The sequence below is a fragment of the Scyliorhinus torazame genome, chromosome 25, assembly GCF_047496885.1.
Source record: "Scyliorhinus torazame isolate Kashiwa2021f chromosome 25, sScyTor2.1, whole genome shotgun sequence".
Classification (NCBI taxonomy): domain Eukaryota; kingdom Metazoa; phylum Chordata; class Chondrichthyes; order Carcharhiniformes; family Scyliorhinidae; genus Scyliorhinus; species Scyliorhinus torazame.
In genome coordinates this window covers 42,389,757-42,414,216 of record NC_092731.1, presented here as the reverse complement: position 1 = coordinate 42,414,216, position 24,460 = coordinate 42,389,757, and the positions used below count along the sequence as shown (strand labels likewise).

At 47.0% G+C, this 24,460-nt stretch overlaps 1 protein-coding gene across 1 annotated transcript in view; it reads right to left on the bottom strand.

Annotated features, from left to right (window-relative positions):
* Positions 1–11,361: 11,361 nt before the first annotated feature.
* Positions 11,362–24,460, bottom strand: part of LOC140402560 (basic phospholipase A2-like) — a 180,433-nt gene continuing 167,334 nt past the window's right edge. The window contains exons 3-4 of the mRNA XM_072490412.1: positions 15,235–15,344; positions 11,362–11,732 (exon numbers count right to left, since the gene is read on the bottom strand). Of these exons, the coding sequence (XP_072346513.1) occupies positions 11,590–11,732; positions 15,235–15,344 (253 nt within the window). The 3' untranslated portion in view covers positions 11,362–11,589. The remainder of the gene's footprint in view (positions 11,733–15,234; positions 15,345–24,460) is intronic.

Here is a 24,460-nt window from a genome sequence, read left to right as displayed (position 1 = left end):
GTGGACGTCGCGGCCCCACGGCAACGGAGGCACCCGAGGTCGCCCCGTGTGTACCGGCCCCGGCAGTCATACCAGGACCTCAAGGACCGGGAATGCAGGAGGAGACTTCGGATGAGGCGGGAAACCGTGGCACACATCTGCCACCTGCTGGCACACCTGTCACCGCGTGGCACTGGCGGGGGACACCCTCTCCCCGTGTCCGTCAAGGTTACAGTGGCCTTGAACTTTTATGCAACGGGGTCATTCCAGGCACCGAGTGGGGGCCTGTCCGGCATATCGCAGACATCGGTGCACCGGTGCATCCGGGCAGTGACAGATGCCCTATATGCCATGGCGCACCACTACATCCGCTTCCCTGTGGACCGGGCCAGCAAGATGCCCGGGCCGTGGGCGTCTCTGCCGTGGCCGGGTTCCCCATGGTCCAGGGCGCGATTGATGGGATGCACGTCGCCGCGCGGCCACCTGCAGATAACAGGGCCGTGTTCACCAGTAGGAAGGGGACCTATTCGATGAACGCACAGGTGGTCTGCGACCACCGCATGATGATCCTGCAAGTCTGCGCCAGTTACCCAGGCAGTGTACACGACTCATACGTGTTGTCGCGGTCATCCATCCTCAGCATGTACGAGGGACGCCATCCCCGGCTGAGGGGCTGGTTGCTGGGCGACAGGGGCTACCCATTGCGATCGTGGCTGATGACGCCTATACGGAGGCCACGCAATGAGGCGGAGAACCGCTACAATGATGCCCATGTAGCGACAAGGGGAGTGATAGAGAGGTGCTTTGGTGTGTTGAAGATGCGTTTCAGGTGCCTGGGCCTCTCTGGGGGCGCCCCCCAGAATCGGTCAGATAGGGTCGGCCGCATCATTGTGGTGTGCTGCGTCCTGCACAATATAGCCCAGCAGAGGGGCGATGTGCCGCAGGCAGAGGAGGGCGGAGTGGAGGAGCAGCAGGAAGAGGCGCAGTCCTCCCCAGATGAGGCGGGTCAGGGCAGACGGGCTAGACACAGGCGGGTGGTTGCCCACCGTTACCGGCTGGCCCAGCGGGCACGGGACAGACTGATAGCCGCCCGCTTCACTGACTCGATGGGCGTGGGAATCGGGTAGTATGGCCACAGACCGCACACCATGGCAACAGCCGACCACCCACACCCCCCACCCATCCACCCACCCAGCACCCTCACCCCCCTCCCCAACCCCACCCACCCCACCCGCATGCACACCGCACCCCCCCCCCCCCCCCCCATTGCCGATCCACCTGCGGCACAACGGGCCGGGCTCACACAGTTGCGGGTGGACGCGTGTCTATTGCAGGCCATGGAGGATGATGACAACTCGCCCTGCGGTGAGCTCCTGGCTCCACATCGTTGGACTATGTCTGACCCATGGCCACAGTACCACCATCCACCCGGACCATCCCTGCATGCAGCTGTGACACTGCAGCGCACGGTCCCGTCCTCTGCCCGGGGGATGTTGATGGCGGCCCAGGGGGAAGGGGGCAGACTCACCTGGGGCTGAGGTAAGACCACCCCTCACACACACACTTGCGCTCAACGTACATGACACCCCCGCACGCTTTGGACAGAGCACAAAGGCAGCTTCTGTAGGTGTAACATTGACTTTAATAACCAAAGGAGTTCATGCACGTGCCCTAGCCCCTAAAACTCATCTGTGCCCTACACCCGTGCCAACTTACTCAGTGTCTAATTGTTTGGCCTTACGGGCCCTTTGACTACGTCTACGTGGTTCCCCAGACGGTACAGCAGAACTGGAGGTGGACTCCTGTGATTCCTGCCCTCTGACACGGGATCCCTTTGGCGGCCGTTTCCTGGGGCGTCCTGGCCTAGATGGGCCAGGCTGCGGCCCGGGCGACTGGGATGGCGAGCTGCCAGCCTTTCCTGCCCGTTGCCCACCCGATGCACCTGGGACGGAAGGGGGGGAGTCCGAGGTGTCGCGGTGTTCCCGGACCTCCCCTACAGGGGGACCCGGGACGGACCACACTACCTCCTCCTCCCTCGGGGTGCCCGATGGCCCCCAGGCCTCTACATGGGTGGGGGATGTGAACGGACTGGCCATCCGACGCCCCCCCGACATCTGGCGCTGCCAGTCCTGGAGGCCCGTGCTGGTGTCGACAGGGGACTGCAGGTTTGCAGCCATGGAGCCCAGGGGGTTGGCAAACCCTGTCTGTGACAGTGCGACGCCGGCTCGCACATGGCCACTGGCGCCGATGCCCTCAGCGATGGCCTGCAGAAACTGGGCCATGGCCTGCAGAGACTGGGCTATGGCCTGCTGAGACTGGGCCATGGTGTTGAGCACCTCTGCCATCTGGCGCTGGCACTGGCTCATGGCCTCCTGTGAGAGGGCAGCCGTGTCCTGGGCCACAGACGCCGCCTGCATGGAATGCCGCAGGCCTCGCAAACCGTTCCCCATGTCTGACACCGTCGCACCCATTGCCTCCACCGCGGATGCCACCCACGCGGTGTCGGCCTGGGTAGCACGCATGACTGGCACCACTCCCAGCTCCTGGACGCGGGTGGACTCCTCCACCTGGGACTGCAGCCGCCGCAAGCCGGCCGTCACCCTCTTCGCTCGTCTCCGGGTCGGTGGTTGCATCGGATCTAAGTGTGGGTGTGGTAACTCCAGGAACCCGGGATCCATCCGGGCGGCAGATGTTCGCTTGGGCTGGACTGCCCTCCGACCGCCCGGCCCCTCTGCTGCTCCTACCTCCACCTGCTGTACCGGGACGGCTGTGTTGTGCGCACCAGTGAGTGTACCAGACGCCTCATCACGAAAGTGCCCAACCGAGGTGAGTGTTTCTGCGATGGTGGAGGGTGTTGGTGACAGCAGTGGCGTTGTGTCGTGCTCTTCGTCCCACTCTGAGTCCATGGCACTTTGGGGTGGGGGTTCGTCTCCAACCATCCACTCTGAGTCACTGTCCGGTATTTCGTCTTCTTGGGTAGTGGTGTCCTGGGTAGTGGTGTCCTGGGTAGTGGTGTCCTGGGTAGTGGTGTCCTGGGTAGTGGTGTCCTGGCTCGGATGTGACGGGGGCCTGTGGCTGCCCCCCTCGTCGCTGGGTGGTCGCTCCCGCACGTGACGGGGGTGTCGTCTCCCTGTTGCTCCAGGTCTCTCGTCTTCCGTGGCCTCCGAGGGGCATTCTGCGGGCGTCGCATGCCGGAGGGTCCGGGTCTCTCCGTCTGCCGTGGCCTCTGAGGGGCATCCTGCGGGCGGTCTGCATCTGCGGGGATGGGTGCCTGGACGTTTGGTCCTGCGATACACAATGAAGCATGCATGGTTAGACACGCAGGCACTGATCAGGTGATATGGGGGAGGGGGGCTATGGGGACGGGCTGTCGGTGGCTCACTTGCTAGTACGCCCCCGACCTCTGCATCAGCAACCTCCCGGTCGTCAGGTCCGCCAGCCAGTTCCAGGGCCCTTTCCTCGTGTTCGGTCAGTGGCCTCTCATCAGCGGGGCCTCCTCCAAGTGTTCACTTGGGGATATGGGGGAGAGGGGGATATGGGGGAGGGGGGATATGGGGGAGGGGGGATATGGGGGAGGGGGGATATGGGGGAGTGGGGATATGGGGGAGGGGGGATATGGGGGAGGGGGTATATGGGGGAGGGGGGATATGGGGGAGGGGGGATATGGCGGTGGGGGGGATATGGGGGAGGGGGGATATGGGGGAGGGGGGATATGGGGAGGGGGGATATGGGGGAGGGGGGATATGGGGAGGGGGGATATGGGGGATATGGGGAGGGGTGATATGGGGGAGGGGGGATATGGGGGAGAGGGGGATATGGGGGAGGGGGATATGGGGGAGGGGGGATATGGGGGAGGGGGGATATGGGGAGGGGGATATGGGGGAGGGGGGATATGGGGGAGGGGGGGAAATTGGGGAGGGGGGATATGGGGGAGGGGGGATATGGGGGAGGGGAGATACGGGGGATATGGGGAGGGGGGATATGGGGGAGGGGGATATGGGGATATGGGGGAGGGGGGATATGGGGGAGGGGGGATATGGGCGAGGGGAGATATGGGGAGGGGGGCTATGGGGGAGGCTCACCCTGCCTGCTCTGACGAGGTCGTTCACCTTCTTGTGGCACTGGGTGCCTGTCCATGGTGTCAGGGCCACAGCGGTGACGGCCTCTGCCACCTCCCTCCACAGACGCCGGCTGTGGCGTGGGGCAACTCTGCGGCCGTGCCCGGGATACAGGGCGTCCCTCCTCTGCTCCACAGCGTCCAGGAGCGCCTCAATGTCACGGGACTGGAACCTCGGGGCTGAGCGGCGGCCAGCCATCCAGTCAGCTGTTCCGGTCGGGTGTTCCGGTCGGGTGGGGGGGGAGCAGCGCGGCCTTATGAGCCGTCACGCCGTGCGGCGCGTATGACGCTGCATGGCATGAACCACGTGCTCAAGCGCGGATCCCGTCACGTCGCTGCTAGCCTATTTCGGGCCGGAGACTTTTGACCCATTTTTCCGGCGTGACGCAAGTCGGATTTGCGCCGTTTTTTGCGCAGATCGGCGGACTTTGCTCCGATAACGGAGAATTTCGCCCCATGTTTCTTGTTTAAACAAGAGGAGGGTGGTGACAAAATGATGTCTGGTCGAGAACTCTTCCTCCACCCCTTTTCAAACCAGCAGAGAATTGACCCGTGCTTGTTAATGCCTGGATTTGGTATGTCTCTCTTGTGGGGACCATGAATTTGGATTCAGTTGAATTGGTTTCTGGAGCAGGCGAGGAGCTGGGTTTGGGGTTCGCCCCTGTCCACACTCGGAGCTCTGGCTTTGTAATTCTGATAAAGTAATAAAAAAACTGCCGAAGATGTATTTTTAATTGGAACTTACAAATCTTAATTTTTGAATTGTCAGATATATTTTAGTTAACCCACTCTGTCCCAAGCAGAATGGATCTTTGGTGTTTTACTTTACAAGTAACTGCAAGTGGACAATATTTACAGTAGCTTCAGGAATTTGAGTTGGTTGAGTTATTGTAAACTGGCTAATTAAACAGGCACAAGCCCGTCGGGGCCGGGTTCAAGCGCAACAGAATCAGGCGCGTAACCACGAGGAAACTAAATATGAAAAGGTTGCAAAACATGAGAACTACTAACCCCTGAATAACAGACGTGTTCGGCCCATACAGGAAAAGCTTTATACGGACAACACCGAACACCTGGGGACGACCAGGACACTTTTCCTTTAAATCTTTAGGTTAAACATTCAAAAAAGGCTGGAACGCCAGCAGCAGCTGTGGGGACACCTGGTGGCTCTTGGGATCTCAGAACAACCACAAGCACATTAGAGCGCAGGAACATCACTGATTTCACAACGGACACCGGATCAACGTGGCGATAGGAACTATGGTGCTTTAAATAATTTTATTGATGAGATGTGCATCCCAGCAGCTAGAGGCTGGAACAATGATAGAACTTATCTTAATGCGTGGCTGCAGCTACATTCGGGGAAAGATGGGTTTACAAATTGTTTTTGTATTTCTCGTGGGTTCCGGTATTGTTAATAATATGAAATGAATATGTATCGTGTTTTAAGTAAGGTTGTTATGAAGCCAATGACACGGGTGCCACTAGATTTTGAGGGCATGACAACCCACACAGGGTTAAAAGAGGCATAATCAATGATGTAGTAACTTGACTCAACACAAAACTTCTGTGGTAAAGTCACCAGACATACAAAGGTTAAATGCGAAGGTGGAACAACTTACAGGAATAAGGAAGAGAATATTGGAGAGAGCAGAGAAAGGTCGAGTTAGCTTGGGGAAGAGGGCCTGGGTATACAATTGAATAGGACAACAGTGTTAGGGACACACACTGAGACAATCAACAATAATTAACAAACTCATCGACCGAGAAAGGGAGACAGCCGGAAGGCTCTGACAGGGTAGCTAGGCCACAACCTAGATCTGATCTAAAGGGGGGAGGTGCCTGATTGAATAGACAGCCTGCAACTGGCTAAGCTAGCCGAATGGCAAGGGACGCTGGACAACCGTACTCTGAGGTACCAGAGTATACTCAGCGATCCCCAACTGTAGAATGGACGAAATGACAGGGGTAGAGATGGTCCTGATGATCACTATCATCACACCAGACTCAGGGCCATACCCTCACAACGAACTGGAGGACATTGGAATCATACAGGCTAACTCCTCCCTCAGGTACTATCTCATCGAGACGTCTGCTATACGCAGGGATAATACATGGGATCTCCCTCACGTTGCCCCACCCGGTGGGACAGGGAGAGTTGGACGAATGTGGGTGAATCAGAACTCATGGTTGCGTCTCAGAGATTACACCTGCCTCCGTGCATTTTAAGTTTACGGAGGAAAATGAAATACTGCGTCTCTGCCACGGTAACCTCCTATTGCTATAACTTTTGCACCCCTTCGGCCCACCACCATCGGCCTAGCAAGGATCACTTGGGTTAGGATTATAACTAGCCAGAGATGGTCCCACATCTTGCAGAAACTCTGAGGGAACGAAGACTCAAGATCGGTCAATCAGTTAAGCTTTACCACCGGTTAATGAAAAATTCATGCTTTGAAAAACAAAAAGCAGACAGACACACACAGAGGAACTACTTCAGAGTGAAAGTTAGTGGCAGAGAGTGTGGCACCGTTAGATGAGCTGACTTGAAAACTGCGATGAATAACAACATTTAATGACAGACAGCAGAGTTAGTCAGGGAGGCAGGAATGATTGATATCAAGACATTAAATGTGACATATATGGGGTTGTTTGAGGGGTGATCTTTGAATCACATGCACGCAGAGGCGGATCTACTATGAAACTAATGAAGTTTAAGCTTCAGGGCCCCTAATCCCGGAGGGGCCCCCAAAGCGACTTTTGTCCACATTGCTTAAAACTTTTGGGTCTACTGTATGAGACGGGGTTTTTAAAAAATAATAATATTAATAATATAGTGTAATTCACTACAAAATAATAGTAAAAGTAAAAATTAAAAGGTTATTAAAGTATCATGTAGGCTAGCCGTAAACGAAAAAACGTTCAAATTAAGGGTGTTTCATTCTAAATATATTTAATATAAAATAATTATAAATAATTTAAAACACTATTAACAGTTATGACAGAAATACAAACAGTCGATGACGTGTCGTAACAACAAAGGGGATCCGTTGAAAAGGCAATCACGATGCTAACGTGAATTTTCAACGTGATTGCACTCGTGATCGCGATCTAGACAAGAATCTTTTTCAATAAAGTGTTCATAAGGATACAATATTTTAATTACCCCGACTCAAAAATAAATGCTGTATTTAGAAAAGTAAGGCAAGTAATAAAGGTGAAATAGTGTTCGATTAGCCTAAGCCTATTGTTTTTATGAAGAGGTGAACGGAAGGTAGGCTCCGACCGCATAGCCTAGGCTAATACTATATTACAAGTATTTATGACAAAGTAATAAAAGGGTGAATTTGTGTTAAATTACAGGTGTTTATTGTGAAAAGTGTTCACATAATGGTAAAATTGGGTTCCATTACCTTAGCCTATGAGTTTTGGTGGCCTACTCTTGCCTAACTTAGTCTAGCCTAGTGTAGGCTAGCTTGAACATAGCCTAGTTTAGTCTATTTAGCTTATTTATTATAAATCTTTAAAAATGGTGCTTTACTTTCTGAGAAGGTTTTTTTTAAAAAACCTTTCTCTGAAAGTAGACCTAAAAAAATGTCCTTTCAAAGCACGCGACAATAGTCGCATGACTCAAATTTTTTGTTGTATATATTTCAACAATGCCAATGTTTGCGAGTCAGTAGCACAGTTATTGTAAAGGTGGAGTGTTGTGGAAAGGTGGCTGTTCTGCTGTGGCTAATGTAATTTTCCCCCCCTTTTTAACAGAGGTCAAGACCCTAGAGGAATAACAATGAGTTCATGAAAGTACTTAAGTGGATACCAAAAACGCAAACTCAATGAAATGCGATCTGATGAAATTTCTAAGTGTCAAAAACTAACAAACTATTTTGCAATGTCAAGTTTGTCAACACCTACAGTTGAAATAAGCCAAGCAAATACCATTGAAGCCAGTGATCGTGCACAAACCGTGGGAGCTCTTTCTAGCAATATCCAAACCCATGCATGAAGAATTGATAGAAATCATGGGAAAACATGTGCAAGGTGAAATTGTGAATCAAATCAACAACCTCGACACCAAATACTACTCTATTATTGTTGACTCTACGCCTGACCTGACACATGTTGACCAGTTGATAATTGTGGTTCGATACTGCTATAATGGAAAACCCTGTGAGAGATTTTTAACATTTTTACCGATAGAAAACCATTCATCCACGACCTTGTTCAACAAAATACAACAAGTCCTGGGTGAACAGAAGCTTTCACTTGAAAGTATCCGTGGTCAGTCCTACGATAATGCACCTAACATGAAGCGCTCAGAGAAAGGGCTGCAAGCACTCCTTAAAAACATTAACAGGTACGCAGACTATGTACCATGTGCAGCCCATTCACTTAACCTTGTTGGAGAAAAGGCAGTGTCGACTCTACCTGAAGTTGTTGACTATTTTGGCATTTTGCAGGAGCTGTATGTTTTCTTTTCTGGATCTCCACGAAGATGGGGGATTTTAAACACACAGGGCAATCTACATTTTTCTCTAAAGAGCGTAAGTGTAACTAGATGGCCTGCACACTATGAAGCAGTCCGGGCAATTAAAAATGGATATCTGGGTATTTTACAAACTCTCAAACATATTTTTGAAGACTCAGAAGAGAAGCCTGAATGTAAACGAGATGCAAAGAATTTATACCACAAGTTGGTAAAGCTGGAATATGCTATTTTTACATTTGTTTGGGAAGAAGTGCTGGATATTTCAACTAAACAAGTAAGAAACGCCAAACCCCTGGTTTTGATGTATTTGAAGGTTATCTTCTGCTATCATCTTTGCTTTCATTTGTTAAAGAGCTCAGAGAAAATTCAGCCGATAGGATTACACACTGAATCAGACGCAAAAGGTTTGTGTGACGATATCACCTCAAGTTATTCTGATGCTTCCAAACTCATAGTTACAAGAACATTTTCAGATGGAACAAGTGGTATTATTTCTTTGAGAGGAGCTGACAAATTTAGGATAGAAGTTCTATATCAACTCTATGAATGCTGATAATCCAGTTACGCAAGAGGATTGACCCATATGAGCAGATTGCAAAAAGGTTCAAGTTCCCCTCAGAATTGGTGAACAATTCTGAAATTGCTGAGGACAGTATTAAACTTATAATATCGTATTACAAAGATGATATTGACCACAAATTAGTCAACGTGTGTTATCAGTTCAAAAAATATTTGCACCTTAGGAAATCCCAGTGCACAGAAGAAAACACGCCATCTAAAATGCAATGCGCAGAAGTTCTTCAGCTTATTGGTGAGCAACATCTAATTGAAGTGTTCCCCAATATTACTACTGCGCTAAGCTGTGCTTGACAATGCCTATCACGAGCTGTGAAGCAGAAAGGAATTTTTCAAAGCTATCCTTTATAATGAACAAATTTCGGTCTACCATGACTGAAGAGCGCTTAAATTCTTTATGCATATTGTCTCTCGAAAATGACATTGCAAGGAAGCTCTCATATGACAAAACTGTACGTGAATATGTTGCTAGAAAAACCAAAAAAAAGAGTATTTTGTAAAATGTGCTTCATGTAGTATATTCTCATAGGTGTCAAAAATAAAAGATTATATTGACTGTGGTCTTTTCTATGTTTTATTTCTACATTCTATGATGCATCATGCATGTATATAACATTTCCCTAATTTTCATCCTCCCCATAACTCGAAAACTATAAGGCATAGGAAATCTTTATTCACACCAGTGGCTTTGACATGTGAGATAATCCAGTACAGCAATTTCAATCAAAATCTGAGATGTAGTGGTTACATTTTTAAAAATGTTGTGATTGTCGTGGAACAATCCCATTGAAGAAGATAACAGTGGTTACCCAGACCTCGTTGCTGGTTGCGAAGGGGACCCCATAACAGTTTAGGCTTCAGGGCCCCAAAAATGTAGGTCCGCCACTGCATGCACGGTGTACGTATGGAACATCTGGGACGTTACATGCCCCAAAGGCCGTATTAAAGCACCCTGCAGCCCTCGTATCGAATCATTGTGGTCATCTGGGATTCAGTAAACTTCTTCCAGGGCCAAAAGAAGGGACTGTTGGGGGACATTTTCTGATACTGGACTATGATATAGATTCTCGGTGGCCCTGTAACAACATTTTTGCTCCTATATTACTTTTGAATAGTTCTGCTGGGACAAAAGGTACTCATTGGCTTAGATCCCTGTTTAGAAGAGGCAATTTGTAGAAAGAGATAGTGTATACACAATGATTAAGGACACAAAATGGCTGTTAATTATTATAGCAATACTAAATACACAAAATGGCTGAACTTAAGCTACCTCGTGAGAAACAGGTGTGTGTCTGTACAGGGTATATTTAAAGAGCCACTGATAACAGCTTCACAGAACAAGGAGTGCAATGTATCCTTGATAAGGCTCAATTTCCACAGCTGCAGACAGGACATATCCTTGTGTTAGTTTTGAATGACTTCTGTTTGAAGTTAGGGGCGGGTAAGACAGCACCCACTTTAACCATTTATGTGATAACTGGGATGCTAAGAAAATTGATTGACTGCATGTAATGGATTGTGATGCGAATATAGTTGATTGATTGTATGTAAATGAGAATACAACTGATTCCGCCCCTTGGATCTGTATATTAACCCAATTCAAACCTTAGCTCAAGTGAGAAAGAGGATTGCGAGACTGCGTAGTCTCCAGATCTTTCTCCCAGGTCTGAAATAATAAACTGCCTCTTTATACTCATCCTCAGGCTTTCGTGTCAATATTTTCACCTCTAACAACAGTGTCACTGGTGAGAAGATTCCTGTAGTGAACACAGTTTGGTCTAAAGATTTAAACACTTTGCAATAACTTGGGGCAGGAGTCTGAATGAATGAGAGATTTAACAATATTTACTGGGGGTAATTTTGACCCGGGTGTGAGAGCCACTTTATATCTCTCCCAATTCTTATTTACACTGATTGCAGCAAAGTTGAAATTACCCCACGAGTTGCAGCATTTGTCTCAATGAAGTTGGCAGTTTCAGACTGTGACACCAGGGATGCCTCTTGTCAGCATTTGAGAGCAGAGACGTGACGGCTGCTGCTGCTGTTACACCAGCAGGTGGCAGTGTCGCACCACAAAGTACAAAGAGAACAGCAGGATCCCATACTGTCTGTGAAAGGTCAGAATGTCTGTGCAGAAACTAATTGGACACGCCCCCTGTATCAATAATGAATAAACACTCCCACTCCCAGCATTGCATGCTTCAATCAGTGTATTTTATTTCACCAGAATTGTAAAGTACATTTGAAATGAGTTAAAGGTGAAACAGCAACAAAAGCGAGATCTGAGAGAGACTCAGTGAGCAATTAGAAATCAGGGAGACGGCGAGAGAGAAATCCCATCAATCACACCCGGAATATTCTATTGGAGAGATTCTTGTCAGTGTGACTCTCGGTCACATCTCCATCGCTTCATTGCGAGCTGGAGCAATTAGACGGTCTTACACAGGCTTTGGTCATAATTATAATACTTTGGGTTGTATGAGTGGCTGTGCTCCCTGAAGCACAGAGCAGCTGCAACATCGCAGTTGCAGACCTTCGTACCACATGCTAAACGTGTCAGAATTGTATCAGCTGAAAAAGAGGAGAGAACAACCAAATATACACAGTGTAAAATATGCACTGTAATGTACACATGAAAACACACACTGGAATATACACACATTAATGTACACACTAATTTGGTGGGTGGGGTTGAGGATGTGAGATTCTGCAACATTGAAAAATCCTCATTGTTGTTGGGTCCTTAATGTTGTGGGTGACCCACAATGGTTGGGGCCCAATAATGTTCTTGAAGCTTCTTAAACAACGGGGCAGCTAACGTCTCAGAATGTCTCTGATGTGCGAATGGCCGTCCTCAAGTTCTGGATGGTCATTAATTTTTAATCTAATACTTTGGTGCTGAGGGGGTGGGTGGGTCTGAAGCAGTGGAGAGTCGTTAACGTGGGTGAGGAAGGGGTGGCCTGGAATCGTCGGCTGTGGATTCTGTCCTTGGTGTTGTCAGGGGTTCCCCAATATTGTGAAACTCCCTAATGCTGTCAGTGATGTGGGCTGCATTCCTTTAATGTATTGGGGGCCCTAACATTGTGGGGTGCCCCTAACATGGTGATTTCTATGGGTGACATAATGAGAGTCCCACCACAGCGAGAAGCAGCAAACTATCTCAAACCTCGATATCGCCACAAATGTTCCCCACCTCGAATCTGGGGAATTGTGAAATATCGCTGAGCGATATTTCTAAACTTGAAACCCAAATTAGTTCAACAAAATTTACTGCGAGGCCGGTGATGTCTGATCCACAGCAACCACATCTTCAGTAAGTGTCCACAGATCGAGGAACTGCATCTCAGAGTGAATGAGCTGGACTCGGAGCTTCAGACAAGAATTGTTATTGCAATGGGCCATTTACCTTTGGAAGAGCATTATACTGAGACAGGACAGGTGATTGATAACAAATTCTTGATAATGGTGAGCTGGTGATAAATATCAGGAGACAGCATGTACGTGTCTCTGTACTGATTGGATATTATAATTAAATAGGTATTAATCTGTTATAATTGGTTCGTCATTGTTTTATACTCTGCATAATTTCAACCCAATGAATAGTCATAATTGGACATAGATAACTAATGATATGTGATTGGTATGTGCTGAACTCCTGTAACTTAATCTGAAATATAATTGTCTATACAATACTGGAAACAGGGCTGTCTGGTGTGATAGCCGCAAACACCACCAGTCCAGTTCTAACTGCAATAAGGATCTTGTTTATAACCCCATGACACCCCTGGGGAGTGGTTAGGGCTCACTCACTGTCTGAGATGTCATACGAGGCAGGCTCACATTTCTGGCCCTGTTCCCTCCTACCTCACATTGAGGGTGACACCAGGTGGGATGTTCAAGCATCATGGGGGACCTGCCCCACCATCACTCCCCACCCTGCACACCCTCTACATCCAGGCCCAGCCCATTCCCAACACCCTGGAGGTAGAGGATGGCTGCAGGGTCAGAATGTTGGTGCAAAAATGTTTCCTGGTGACGAGAAACATGGGGCTGGAGTCTCCGCCGGCGGGATGCTCCATTTTGCCGGCAGCCCGGGGGTTTGCCGACGGTGTGGGGCTGCCCCACAATGGGAAACCCCATTGAGCGGCCGGCGTAGCGGAGAAACCCGCCGGCGGGGTGAAACAGAAATGTGGCCGGGTGGAGAATTCAGCCCATTGTTGTGCCCTATCACCAATGTGCCACACCCGTGCCAACTTAAGTGGTCTGATAGATCATAGACTCCCTACATTTCAGAAGGAAGTCATTCGACCCATCGAGCCTGCACTTTCCCTCCTGTGTCTGGGTGTTTAATGGTCTCTGGGCTACTCTATGGGACGGAGGTGTGTCTGGAGTGATCTGAAGTCTCCACTGTCACCTCGCATTACCAGTCCTGGAGGCCGACTCTCGTCTGAGGCATGGTCTCGATGCCCTCAACCATGAAGCACTGAGACTGGGACACATGCCCCCGAGACTGGGCCATGCCACTTGCTGCAGGGACATTATTGGGCTCTCACTTGGTTGCCAAGTGCTGACGTCTGTTTCCAAAATTGCGCTTTCCTCAGCCTCGCCCGCTTGATTTGGGGGCGAGGCCCACCTGCTCAAAATGGCGACCCGATAGTGGAATTCTTCGCTATTCCTTGCAAATCTCACCATGCAGAATATGATGGTGCCTGGCCCGGTAACAGGATGCAAATATATACACTGGGTTTTTTTAAATTTAAACTACCAAATTCATTTTCTTTTCAAATTAAGGGGCAATTTAGCTTGGCCAATCTCCCCACCCAGCACATCTTTTGGGTTGTGGGGATGAGACCCAGGCAGATACGGGGGGAACGTGTAAACTCCACATGTGATTGAGGGCCGGGATCGAACCCAGGTCTTCGGTGCCATGAGGCAGCAGTGCTAACCACTGTGCCGCCCTCGGATGCAAATAGATCGTAATTGTCCGTGTCTATTCTCCCACTGGTGCCCCATTTCTGTCCGACTCTGGATTCTTTGCAGACGGCCGCTGGAACCAGAGTTCCTGATGCGTGGAGAATCCAGCCCATAGTCTCCCAAACGGAAAGTTCCGGGCCTGGGGTGAAATTCTCCCCCAACGGCGCGATGTCTGCCGACTGGCGCCAAAAACGGCGCCAATCAGACGGGCATCGCGCCGGCCCAAAGGTGCGGAATGCTCCGCATCTTTGGCGGCCTAGCCCCAACATTGAGGGGCTAGGCCGACGCCGGAGGGATTTCCGCCCCGCCAGCTGGCGGAAATGGCGTTTGTTGCCCCGCCAGCTGGCGCGGGAATGCGGCGCATGCGCGGGAGCGTCAGCGGCCGCTGTCAGTTTCCCGGCGCATGCGCAGTGGGGAGAGTCTCTTCCGCCTCCGCCATGGTGGAGGCCGTGGCGGAGGCGGAAGGGAAAGAGTGCCCCCACAGCACAGGCCCGCCCGCGGATCGGTGGGCCCCGATCGCGGGCCAGGCCACCGTGGGGGCACTCCCCGGGGTCAGATCGCCCCGCGCCCCCCCCCCCAGGACCCCGGAGCCCGCCCACGCCGCCTGGTCCCGCCGGTAAATACCAGGTTTGATTTACACTGGCGGGACAGGCAATTTCTGGGCGGGACTTCAGCCCATCCGGGCCGGAGAATCCAGCGGGGGGTCCCGCCAACCGGCGCGGCCCGATTCCCGCCCCCGCCCAATCTCCGGTACCAAAGACTTCGGCGGGGGCGGGATTCACGGCGGGGGGTCGGAGAATGACGCCCCTGGTCCCTTGAGCATTCCCAATTTTAATCGGTTCACCATTGGTGGCCGTGTCTTCAGGTGTCTGGGCCCCAAGCTCCGAAATTCCCTCCCTCCACCTTTCCGCCTCTATTGAGACATTCCTTAAAACATCTTTCGTCATCTGAACATTGGATGTTTCATTGCCCTAAAGGCACCACATAAATCTAAGTTGTTGTTGTCTCTTGCTGATGTTGATCGATTGAGGGAAGGGAGAGGACAGGGAGTCAGTGGAACTTCCCAAAGTCAAATTGATTTTGTTTGGTGTTTACTTACCGCATCTGGGGACCTCATTTTCACAATGTGTCGAGTACGGTGTAAACAGAGGTTTACATCCCAGTGAACTTTCGGCTTCTCCATAACAGTCATCGTGAACTTGACAGCATCTGAGTGGGTGACAAACAAGAGCTATCATTTCAGATGTAAGTTTTTCACGGAGAGACTGAAACTCAGTCAGGGGCTTAATGAATCCAAACAAGCCTCAGATTGGGTTCCCAACTCTGAAGAATTGTCCTGGAGTTTTCAGGAGCTAAAGATGAATCCTCAGGGAACTCATTTCACATAACTGAGGGGATTGCTGCACTTTAACAACATGGTCTTCTCCTATTATATTTCTTTTTAAAAATAAATTTAGAGTACTCATTTCATTTTATTTCCAATTCAGGGGCAATTTAATGTGGCCAATCCACCTGCTCTGCATATCTTTGGGTTGTGGGGGCGAAACCCACGCAAACACGGGGAGAATGTGCAAATTCCACATGGACAGTGACCCAGGGCCGGGATCGAACCTGGGATCTCGGCGCTGTGAAGCAGCAGTGCTAACCACTGCGCCACCGTACTGCCCTCCTATTTTATTTCAACGGATTTGTTCATTGGAGATAAACTGGGGATGGGAGGGAAAATATGTTTCTGAAAAAACACCCAATCAGATGAAAAAGAGTGGAAATGTCAGACCAATGGCAGCATGGAGGTGGGATGTTTGAGGTGGGAGGTGATATCTTGAACAATCCAGGAGTATATACAATTATTCTTGGTATCATCATCATCAAAGCGATATTTTCTGAAAGAACATGGAGCCCTGCCCACAACAAACATGGAGATTGTCCGAGACAAACATGGAGGCTGCCCACGACAAACATGGAGGCTGCCCACGACAAACATGGAGGCTGCCCACGACAAACATGGAGGCTGCCCACGACAAACATGGAGGCTGCCCACGACAAACATGGAGGCTGCCCACGACAAACATGGAGGCTGCCCCCAAGAAATGTGGCAATCAGCTGCCCATGACAAATATCGAGGCTGTCTATGACCAGCATGGTGGTCTGAAGATTTTGCTGTTTTCCACTTACAAACCAAAATTCAACGACTTTAACTTGCTGCTTTTGTATTCAGGTAGTGGGAGATTACCAGAAATTGTAAGTAACAGCAGAGGTCCAGTTTAATTGGGTCATTTATTCGGGTGACCAGGTTTTCAAAAGTCAAAAGTCGGACACATTGAAAAACCAACCGAGATGATGCTCATGTTGAGTGACCAATGGCAGGAGTCTGGGGAATATGTCCAATCAGAGTTGGATACCCTTTAAAGACTCCCAATTATTGAAGACAGCGGTTATGAGCGACAGACTTCTATTTCAATGGACCCAATCTTCCGAGGAATGACGATCACTGATCATCGGATTGCCACTCCTCTCACACTTACTTCCCTTGCTGCTGGTCTGTGATGTGGAGAGATGCCAACAGGGTGGGTTCAATTTCCGCACCTTCTGGGGTTATCCATGAAGGCCCCGCCTTCTGAACCCTGACCCTCTCCTGAGGTGTGGTGACCCTCAGGTTAAATCACCAACAGTCAACTCACTCCCTCAAAGGGGAAAGCAGTCTATGGCCTTCTGGGATGATGGCAACTTCACCTTTTTCACTTCCCTTGAAGCGGAGCTCAATCTTTCTCACTTGGATCTCTGAACAGGGTCTCCCGGGAAATACTGAGCATAACTGCTCCTGGAGTCGGTGCCTCACGGAGCAGGAACAGCCCTGAATAGTTACCCCAAGTAGCTCCTATAAATTAACCTCAGTAACCCCGATAAAATACCCCAGTAACTCCTACAAATTACCCCAAGTAACTCCTATAAATTACCCCCAGTAGCTCCTGTAAATTACCCCCAGTAGCTCCTGTAAATTACCCCCAGTAACTCCTATAAATTACCCCCAGTAGCTCCTGTAAATTACCCCCAGTAACTCCTATAAATTACCCCCAGTAGCTCCTGTAAATTACCCCCAGTAGCTCCTATAAATTACCCCAGTAACTGCTATAAATTACCCCCATTAACTCCTATAAAGTACCCCCAGTAACTCCTATAAATTACCCCCAGTAGCTCCTGTAAATTACCCCCAGAAACTCCTGTAAATTACCCCCAGTGACTCCGATAAATTACCCCAGTAACTCCTATAAATTACCCTCAGTAGCTCCTATAAATTACCCCAGTAACTCCTATAAATTACCCCCAGTAACTCCTATAAATTACCCCAGTAACTCCTATAAATTACCCCCAGAAACTCCTGTAAATTACCCCCAGTGACTCCGATAAATTACCCCAGTAACTCCTATAAATTACCCCAGTAACTCCTATAAATTACCCCCAGTAGCTCCTATAAATTACCCCAGTAACTCCTATAAATTACCCCCAGTAGCTCCTATAAATTACCCCAGTATCTCCAATAAATTACCCCCAGTAACTCCTATAAATTACCCCCAGTAACTCCAATAAATTACCCCCAGTAACTCCTATAAATTACCCCCAGTAGCTCCTATAAATTACCCCCAGTTGCTCCTATAAATTACCCCCAGTATCTCCTATAAATTACCCCAGTAATTCCTATAAATTACTCCCAGTAACTCCTATAAATTACCCCCAGTAGCTCCTATAAATTACCCCCAGTAACTCTTATAAATTACCCCCAGTAGCTCCTACAAATTACCCCCAGTAACTCATATAAATTACCTCCAGTAACTCCTATAAATTACCCCCAGTAACTCATATAAATTACCCCCAGTGACTCCTATAAATTACCCCCAGTAACTCCTATAAATTACCCCCAGTAGCTCCTGTAAATTACCCCCAGAAACTCCTGTAAATTACCCCCAGTGACTCCGATAAATTACCCCAGTAACTCCTATAAATTACCCCAGTAACTCCTATAAATTACCCTCAGTAGCTCCTATAAATTACCCCAGTAACTCCTATAAATTACCCCAGTAACTCCTATAAATTACCCCAGTAACTCCTATAAATTACCCCCAGTAACTTCTATAAATTACCCCAGTAACTCCTATAAATTACCCCCAGTAACTCCTATAAATTACCCCAGTAACTCCTATAAATTACCCTCAGTAGCTCCTATAAATTACCCCAGTAACTCCTATAAATTACCCCCAGTAACTCCTATAAATTACCCCCAGTAACTCCTATAAATTACCCCCAATAACTCCTATAAATTACCCCAGTATCTCCAATAAATTACCCCCAGTAGCTCCTATAAATTACCCCCAGTTGCTCCTATAAACTACCCCCAGTATCTCCTATAAATTACCCCAGTAATTCCTATAAATTACTCCCAGTAACTCCTATAAATTACCCCCAGTAGCTCCTATAAATTACCCCAGTAACTCCTATAAATTACCCCCAGTAGCTCCTATAAATTACCCCCAGTAACTCTTATAAATTACCCCCAGTAGCTCCTAGAAATTACCCCCAGTAACTCATATAAATTACCTCCAGTAACTCCTATAAATTACCCCCAGTAACTCATATAAATTACCCCCAGTAACTCCTATATATTACCCCCTGTGACTCCTATAAATTACCCCAGTAACTCATATAAATTACCCCCAGTAGCTCCTATAAATTACCCCCAGTAACTCCTATATATTACCCCCAGTGACTCCTATAAATTACCCCAGTAACTCCTATAAATTACCCCCAGTAACTCCTATAAATTACCCAAGTAACTCCTATAAATTACCCACAGTAACTCCTATAAATTACCCCAGTAACTCCTATAAATTACCCCCAGTAACTCCTATAAATTACCCCCAGTAACTCCTATAAATTACCCCCAGTAACTCCTATAAATTACCCCCAGTAACTCCTATAAATTACCCCCAGTAGCTCCTATAATTACCCCCAGTAACTCCTATAAATTACCCCCAGTAGCTCCTATAAATTACCCCCAGTAGCTCCTATAACTACCCCCAGTAACTCCTATAAATTACCCCCAGTACCTCCTATAAATTACCCCCAGTAGCTCCTATAAATTACCCCCAGTAACTCCTATAAATCACACCCAGTAACTCCTATAAATTACCCCCAGTAGCTCCTATAAATTACCCCCAGTAGCTCCTATAAATTACCCCCAGTAACTCCTATAAATTACCCCCAGTAACTCCTATAAATTACACCCAATAACTCCTAAAATTACCCCATTAACTCCGATAAATTACCCCAGTAGCTCCTATAAATTACCCCCAGTAACTCCTATACATTACCCCCAGCAACTCCTATAAATTACCCCCAGTAGCTCCAATACATTACCCCCAGTGACTCCTATAAATTACCCCAGTAACTCCTATAAATTACCCCCAGTAACTCCTATAAATTACACCCAATAACTCCTAAAATTACCCCATTAACTCCGATAAATTACCCCAGTAGCTCCTATAAATTACCCCCAGTAACTCCTATACATTACCCCCAGCAACTCCTATAAATTACCCCCAGTAACTCCTATAAATTACCCCCAGTTGCTCCTACAAATTACCCCAGTAACTCCTATAAATTACCCCCAGTAGCTCCTATAATTACCCCCAGTAACTCCTATAAATTACCCCCAGTAGCTCCTATAAATTACCCCCAGTAGCTCCTATAACTACCCCCAGTAACTCCTATAAATTACCCCCAGTACCTCCTATAAATTACCCCCAGTAGCTCCTATAAATTTCCCCCAGTAACTCCTATAAATCACCCCCAGTAACTCCTATAAATTACCCCCAGTAGCTCCTATAAATTACCCCCAGTAGCTCCTATAAATTACCCCCAGTAACTCCTGTAAATTACCCCCAGTAACTCCTATAAATTACCCCCAGTAGCTCCTATAAATTACCCCCAGTAACTCCTATAAATTACCCCCAGTAACTCCTATAAATTACCCCCAGTAGCTCCTATAAATTACCCAAGTAACTCCTGTAAATTACCCCCAGTGACTCCTATAAATTACCTCCAGTAACTCCTATAAATTACCCCAGTAACTCCTATAAATTACACCCAGTAACTCCTGTAAATTACCCCCATAAATTCCTATAAATGACTTCCAGTCACTTCTATAGGGGTTGGTTTAGCACACTATGCTAAATCGCTGGCTTTTAAAAGCAGACCAAGGCAGGCCAGCAGCACGGTTGAATTCCCGTACCAGTCTCCCCGAACAGGCGCCGGAATGTGGCGACTAGGGGCTGTTCACAGTAACTTCATTGAAGCCTACTTGTGACAATAAGTGATTTTCATTTTATTTTTCATTTATAATTTACCTCCAGTAGCTCCTATAAATTACCCCCAGTAACTTCTATAAATTACCCCCAGTAGCTCCTGTAAATTACCCCCAGTAGCTCCTATAAATTACCCCAGTAACTCCTATAAATTACCCCCAGTAACTCCTATAAATTACCCCCAGTAACTCCTATAAATTACCCCCAGTAACTCCTATAAATTACCCCCAGTAGCTCCTATAATTACCCCCAGTAACTCCTATAAATTACCCCCAGTAGCTACTATAAATTACCCCCAGTAGCTCCTATAACTACCCCCAGTAACTCCTATAAATTACCCCCAGTACCTCCTATAAATTTCCCCCAGTAGCTCCTATAAATTACCCCCAGTAACTCCTATAAATCACCCCCAGTAACTCCTATAAATTACCCCCAGTAGCTCCTATAAATTACCCCCAGTAACTCCTATAAATTACCCCCAGTAACTCCTATAAATTACCCCCAGTAACTCCTATAAATTACCCCCAGTAACTCCTATAAATTACCCCCAGTAGCTCCTATAAATTACCCCCAGTAACTCCTATAAATTACCCCCAGTAACTCCTATAAATTACCCCCAGTAGCTCCTATAAATTACCCAAGTAACTCCTGTAAATTACCCCCAGTGACTCCTATAAATTACCTCCAGTAACTCCTATAAATTACCCCAGTAACTCCTATAAATTACACCCAGTTACTCCTATAAATTACACCCAGTAACTCCTATAAATTACCCCCAGTAACTCCTATAAATTACCCCCAGTAACTCCTATAAATTACCCCCAGTAACTCCTATAAATTACCCCCAGTGACTCCTATAAATTACCCCCAGTGACTCCTATAAATTACCCCCAGTAACTCCTATAAATTACCCCCAGTAACTCCTATAAATTACCCCCAGTAACTCCTATAAATTACCCCCAGTAACTCCTATAAATTACCCCCAGTAACTCCTATAAATTACCCCCAGTAACTCCTATAAATTACCCCCAGTAACTCCTATAAATTACCCCCAGTAGCTCCTATAAATTACCCCCAGTAACTCCTATAAATTACCCCCAGTAACTCCTATAAATTACCCCCAGTAGCTCCTATAAATTACCCAAGTAACTCCTGTAAATTACCCCCAGTGACTCCTATAAATTACCTCCAGTAACTCCTATAAATTACCCCAGTAACTCCTATAAATTACCCCCAGTAACTCCTATAAATTACCCCCAGTAACTCCTATAAATTACCCCCAGTAACTCCTATAAATTACCCCCAGTGACTCCTATAAATTACCCCCAGTGACTCCTATAAATTACCCCCAGTAACTCCTATAAATTACCCCCAGTAACTCCTATAAATTACCCCCAGTAACTCCTATAAATTACCCCCAGTAACTCCTATAAATTACCCCAGTAACTCCTATAAATTACCCCAGTAACTCCTATAAATTACCCCCAGTAACTCCTATAAATTACCCCCAGTAACTCCTATAAATTACCCCCAGTAACTCCTATAAATTACCCCAGTAACTCCTATAAATTACCCCCAGTAACTCCTATAAATTACCCCCAGTAACTCCTATAAATTACCCCCAGTAACTCCTATAAATTACCCCCAGTAACTCCTATAAATTACCCCCAGTAACTCCTATAAATTACCCCCAGTAACTCCTATAAATTACCCCCAGTAACTCCTATAAATTACCCCCAGTAGCTCCTATAAATTACCCCCAGTAACTCCTATAAATTAACCCCAGTAACTCCTATAAATTACCCCCAGTAGCTCCTATAAATTACCCAAGTAACTCCTGTAAATTACCCCCAGTGACTCCTATAAATTACCTCCAGTAACTCCTATAAATTACCCCAGTAACTCCTATAAATTACACCCAGTAACTCCTATAAATTACCCCCAGTAACTCCTATAAATTACCCCCAGTAGCTCCTATAAATTACCCCCAGTAACTCCTATAAATTACCCCCAGTAACTCCTATAAATTACCCCCAGTAACTCCTATAAATTACCCCCAGTAACTCCTATAAATTACCCCCAGTAGCTCCTATAAATTACCCCCAGTAACTCCTATAAATTACCCCCAGTAACTCCTATAAATTACCCCCAGTAGCTCCTATAAATTACCCAAGTAACTCCTGTAAATTACCCCCAGTGACTCCTATAAATTACCTCCAGTAACTCCTATAAATTACCCCAGTAACTCCTATAAATTACACCCAGTTACTCCTATAAATTACACCCAGTAACTCCTATAAATTACCCCCAGTAACTCCTATAAATTACCCCCAGTAACTCCTATAAATTACCCCCAGTAACTCCTATAAATTACCCCAGTGACTCCTATAAATTACCCCCAGTGACTCCTATAAATTACCCCCAGTAACTCCTATAAATTACCCCCAGTAACTCCTATAAATTACCCCCAGTAACTCCTATAAATTACCCCCAGTAACTCCTATAAATTACCCCCAGTAACTCCTATAAATTACCCCCAGTAACTCCTATAAATTACCCCCAGTAACTCCTATAAATTACCCCCAGTAGCTCCTATAAATTACCCCCAGTAACTCCTATAAATTACCCCCAGTAACTCCTATAAATTACCCCCAGTAGCTCCTATAAATTACCCAAGTAACTCCTGTAAATTACCCCCAGTGACTCCTATAAATTACCTCCAGTAACTCCTATAAATTACCCCAGTAACTCCTATAAATTACCCCCAGTAACTCCTATAAATTACCCCCAGTAACTCCTATAAATTACCCCCAGTAACTCCTATAAATTACCCCCAGTGACTCCTATAAATTACCCCCAGTGACTCCTATAAATTACCCCCAGTAACTCCTATAAATTACCCCCAGTAACTCCTATAAATTACCCCCAGTAACTCCTATAAATTACCCCCAGTAACTCCTATAAATTACCCCAGTAACTCCTATGAATTACCCCAGTAACTCCTATAAATTACCCCCAGTAACTCCTATAAATTACCCCCAGTAACTCCTATAAATTACCCCCAGTAACTCCTATAAATTACCCCAGTAACTCCTATAAATTACCCCCAGTAACTCCTATAAATTACCCCCAGTAACTCCTATAAATTACCCCCAGTAACTCCTATAAATTACCCCCAGTAACTCCTATAAATTACCCCCAGTAACTCCTATAAATTACCCCCAGTAACTCCTATAAATTACCCCCAGTAACTCCTATAAATTACCCCCAGTAACTCCTATAAATTACCCCCAGTAGCTCCTGTAAATTACCCCCAGAAACTCCTGTAAATTACCCCCAGTGACTCCGATAAATTACCCCAGTAACTCCTATAAATTACCCCAGTAACTCCTATAAATTACCCTCAGTAGCTCCTATAAATTACCCCAGTAACTCCTATAAATTACCCCAGTAACTCCTATAAATTACCCCAGTAACTCCTATAAATTACCCCCAGTAACTTCTATAAATTACCCCAGTAACTCCTATAAATTACCCCCAGTAACTCCTATAAATTACCCCAGTAACTCCTATAAATTACCCTCAGTAGCTCCTATAAATTACCCCAGTAACTCCTATAAATTACCCCCAGTAACTCCTATAAATTACCCCCAGTAACTCCTATAAATTACCCCCAATAACTCCTATAAATTACCCCAGTATCTCCAATAAATTACCCCCAGTAGCTCCTATAAATTACCCCCAGTTGCTCCTATAAACTACCCCCAGTATCTCCTATAAATTACCCCAGTAATTCCTATAAATTACTCCCAGTAACTCCTATAAATTACCCCCAGTAGCTCCTATAAATTACCCCAGTAACTCCTATAAATTACCCCCAGTAGCTCCTATAAATTACCCCCAGTAACTCTTATAAATTACCCCCAGTAGCTCCTAGAAATTACCCCCAGTAACTCATATAAATTA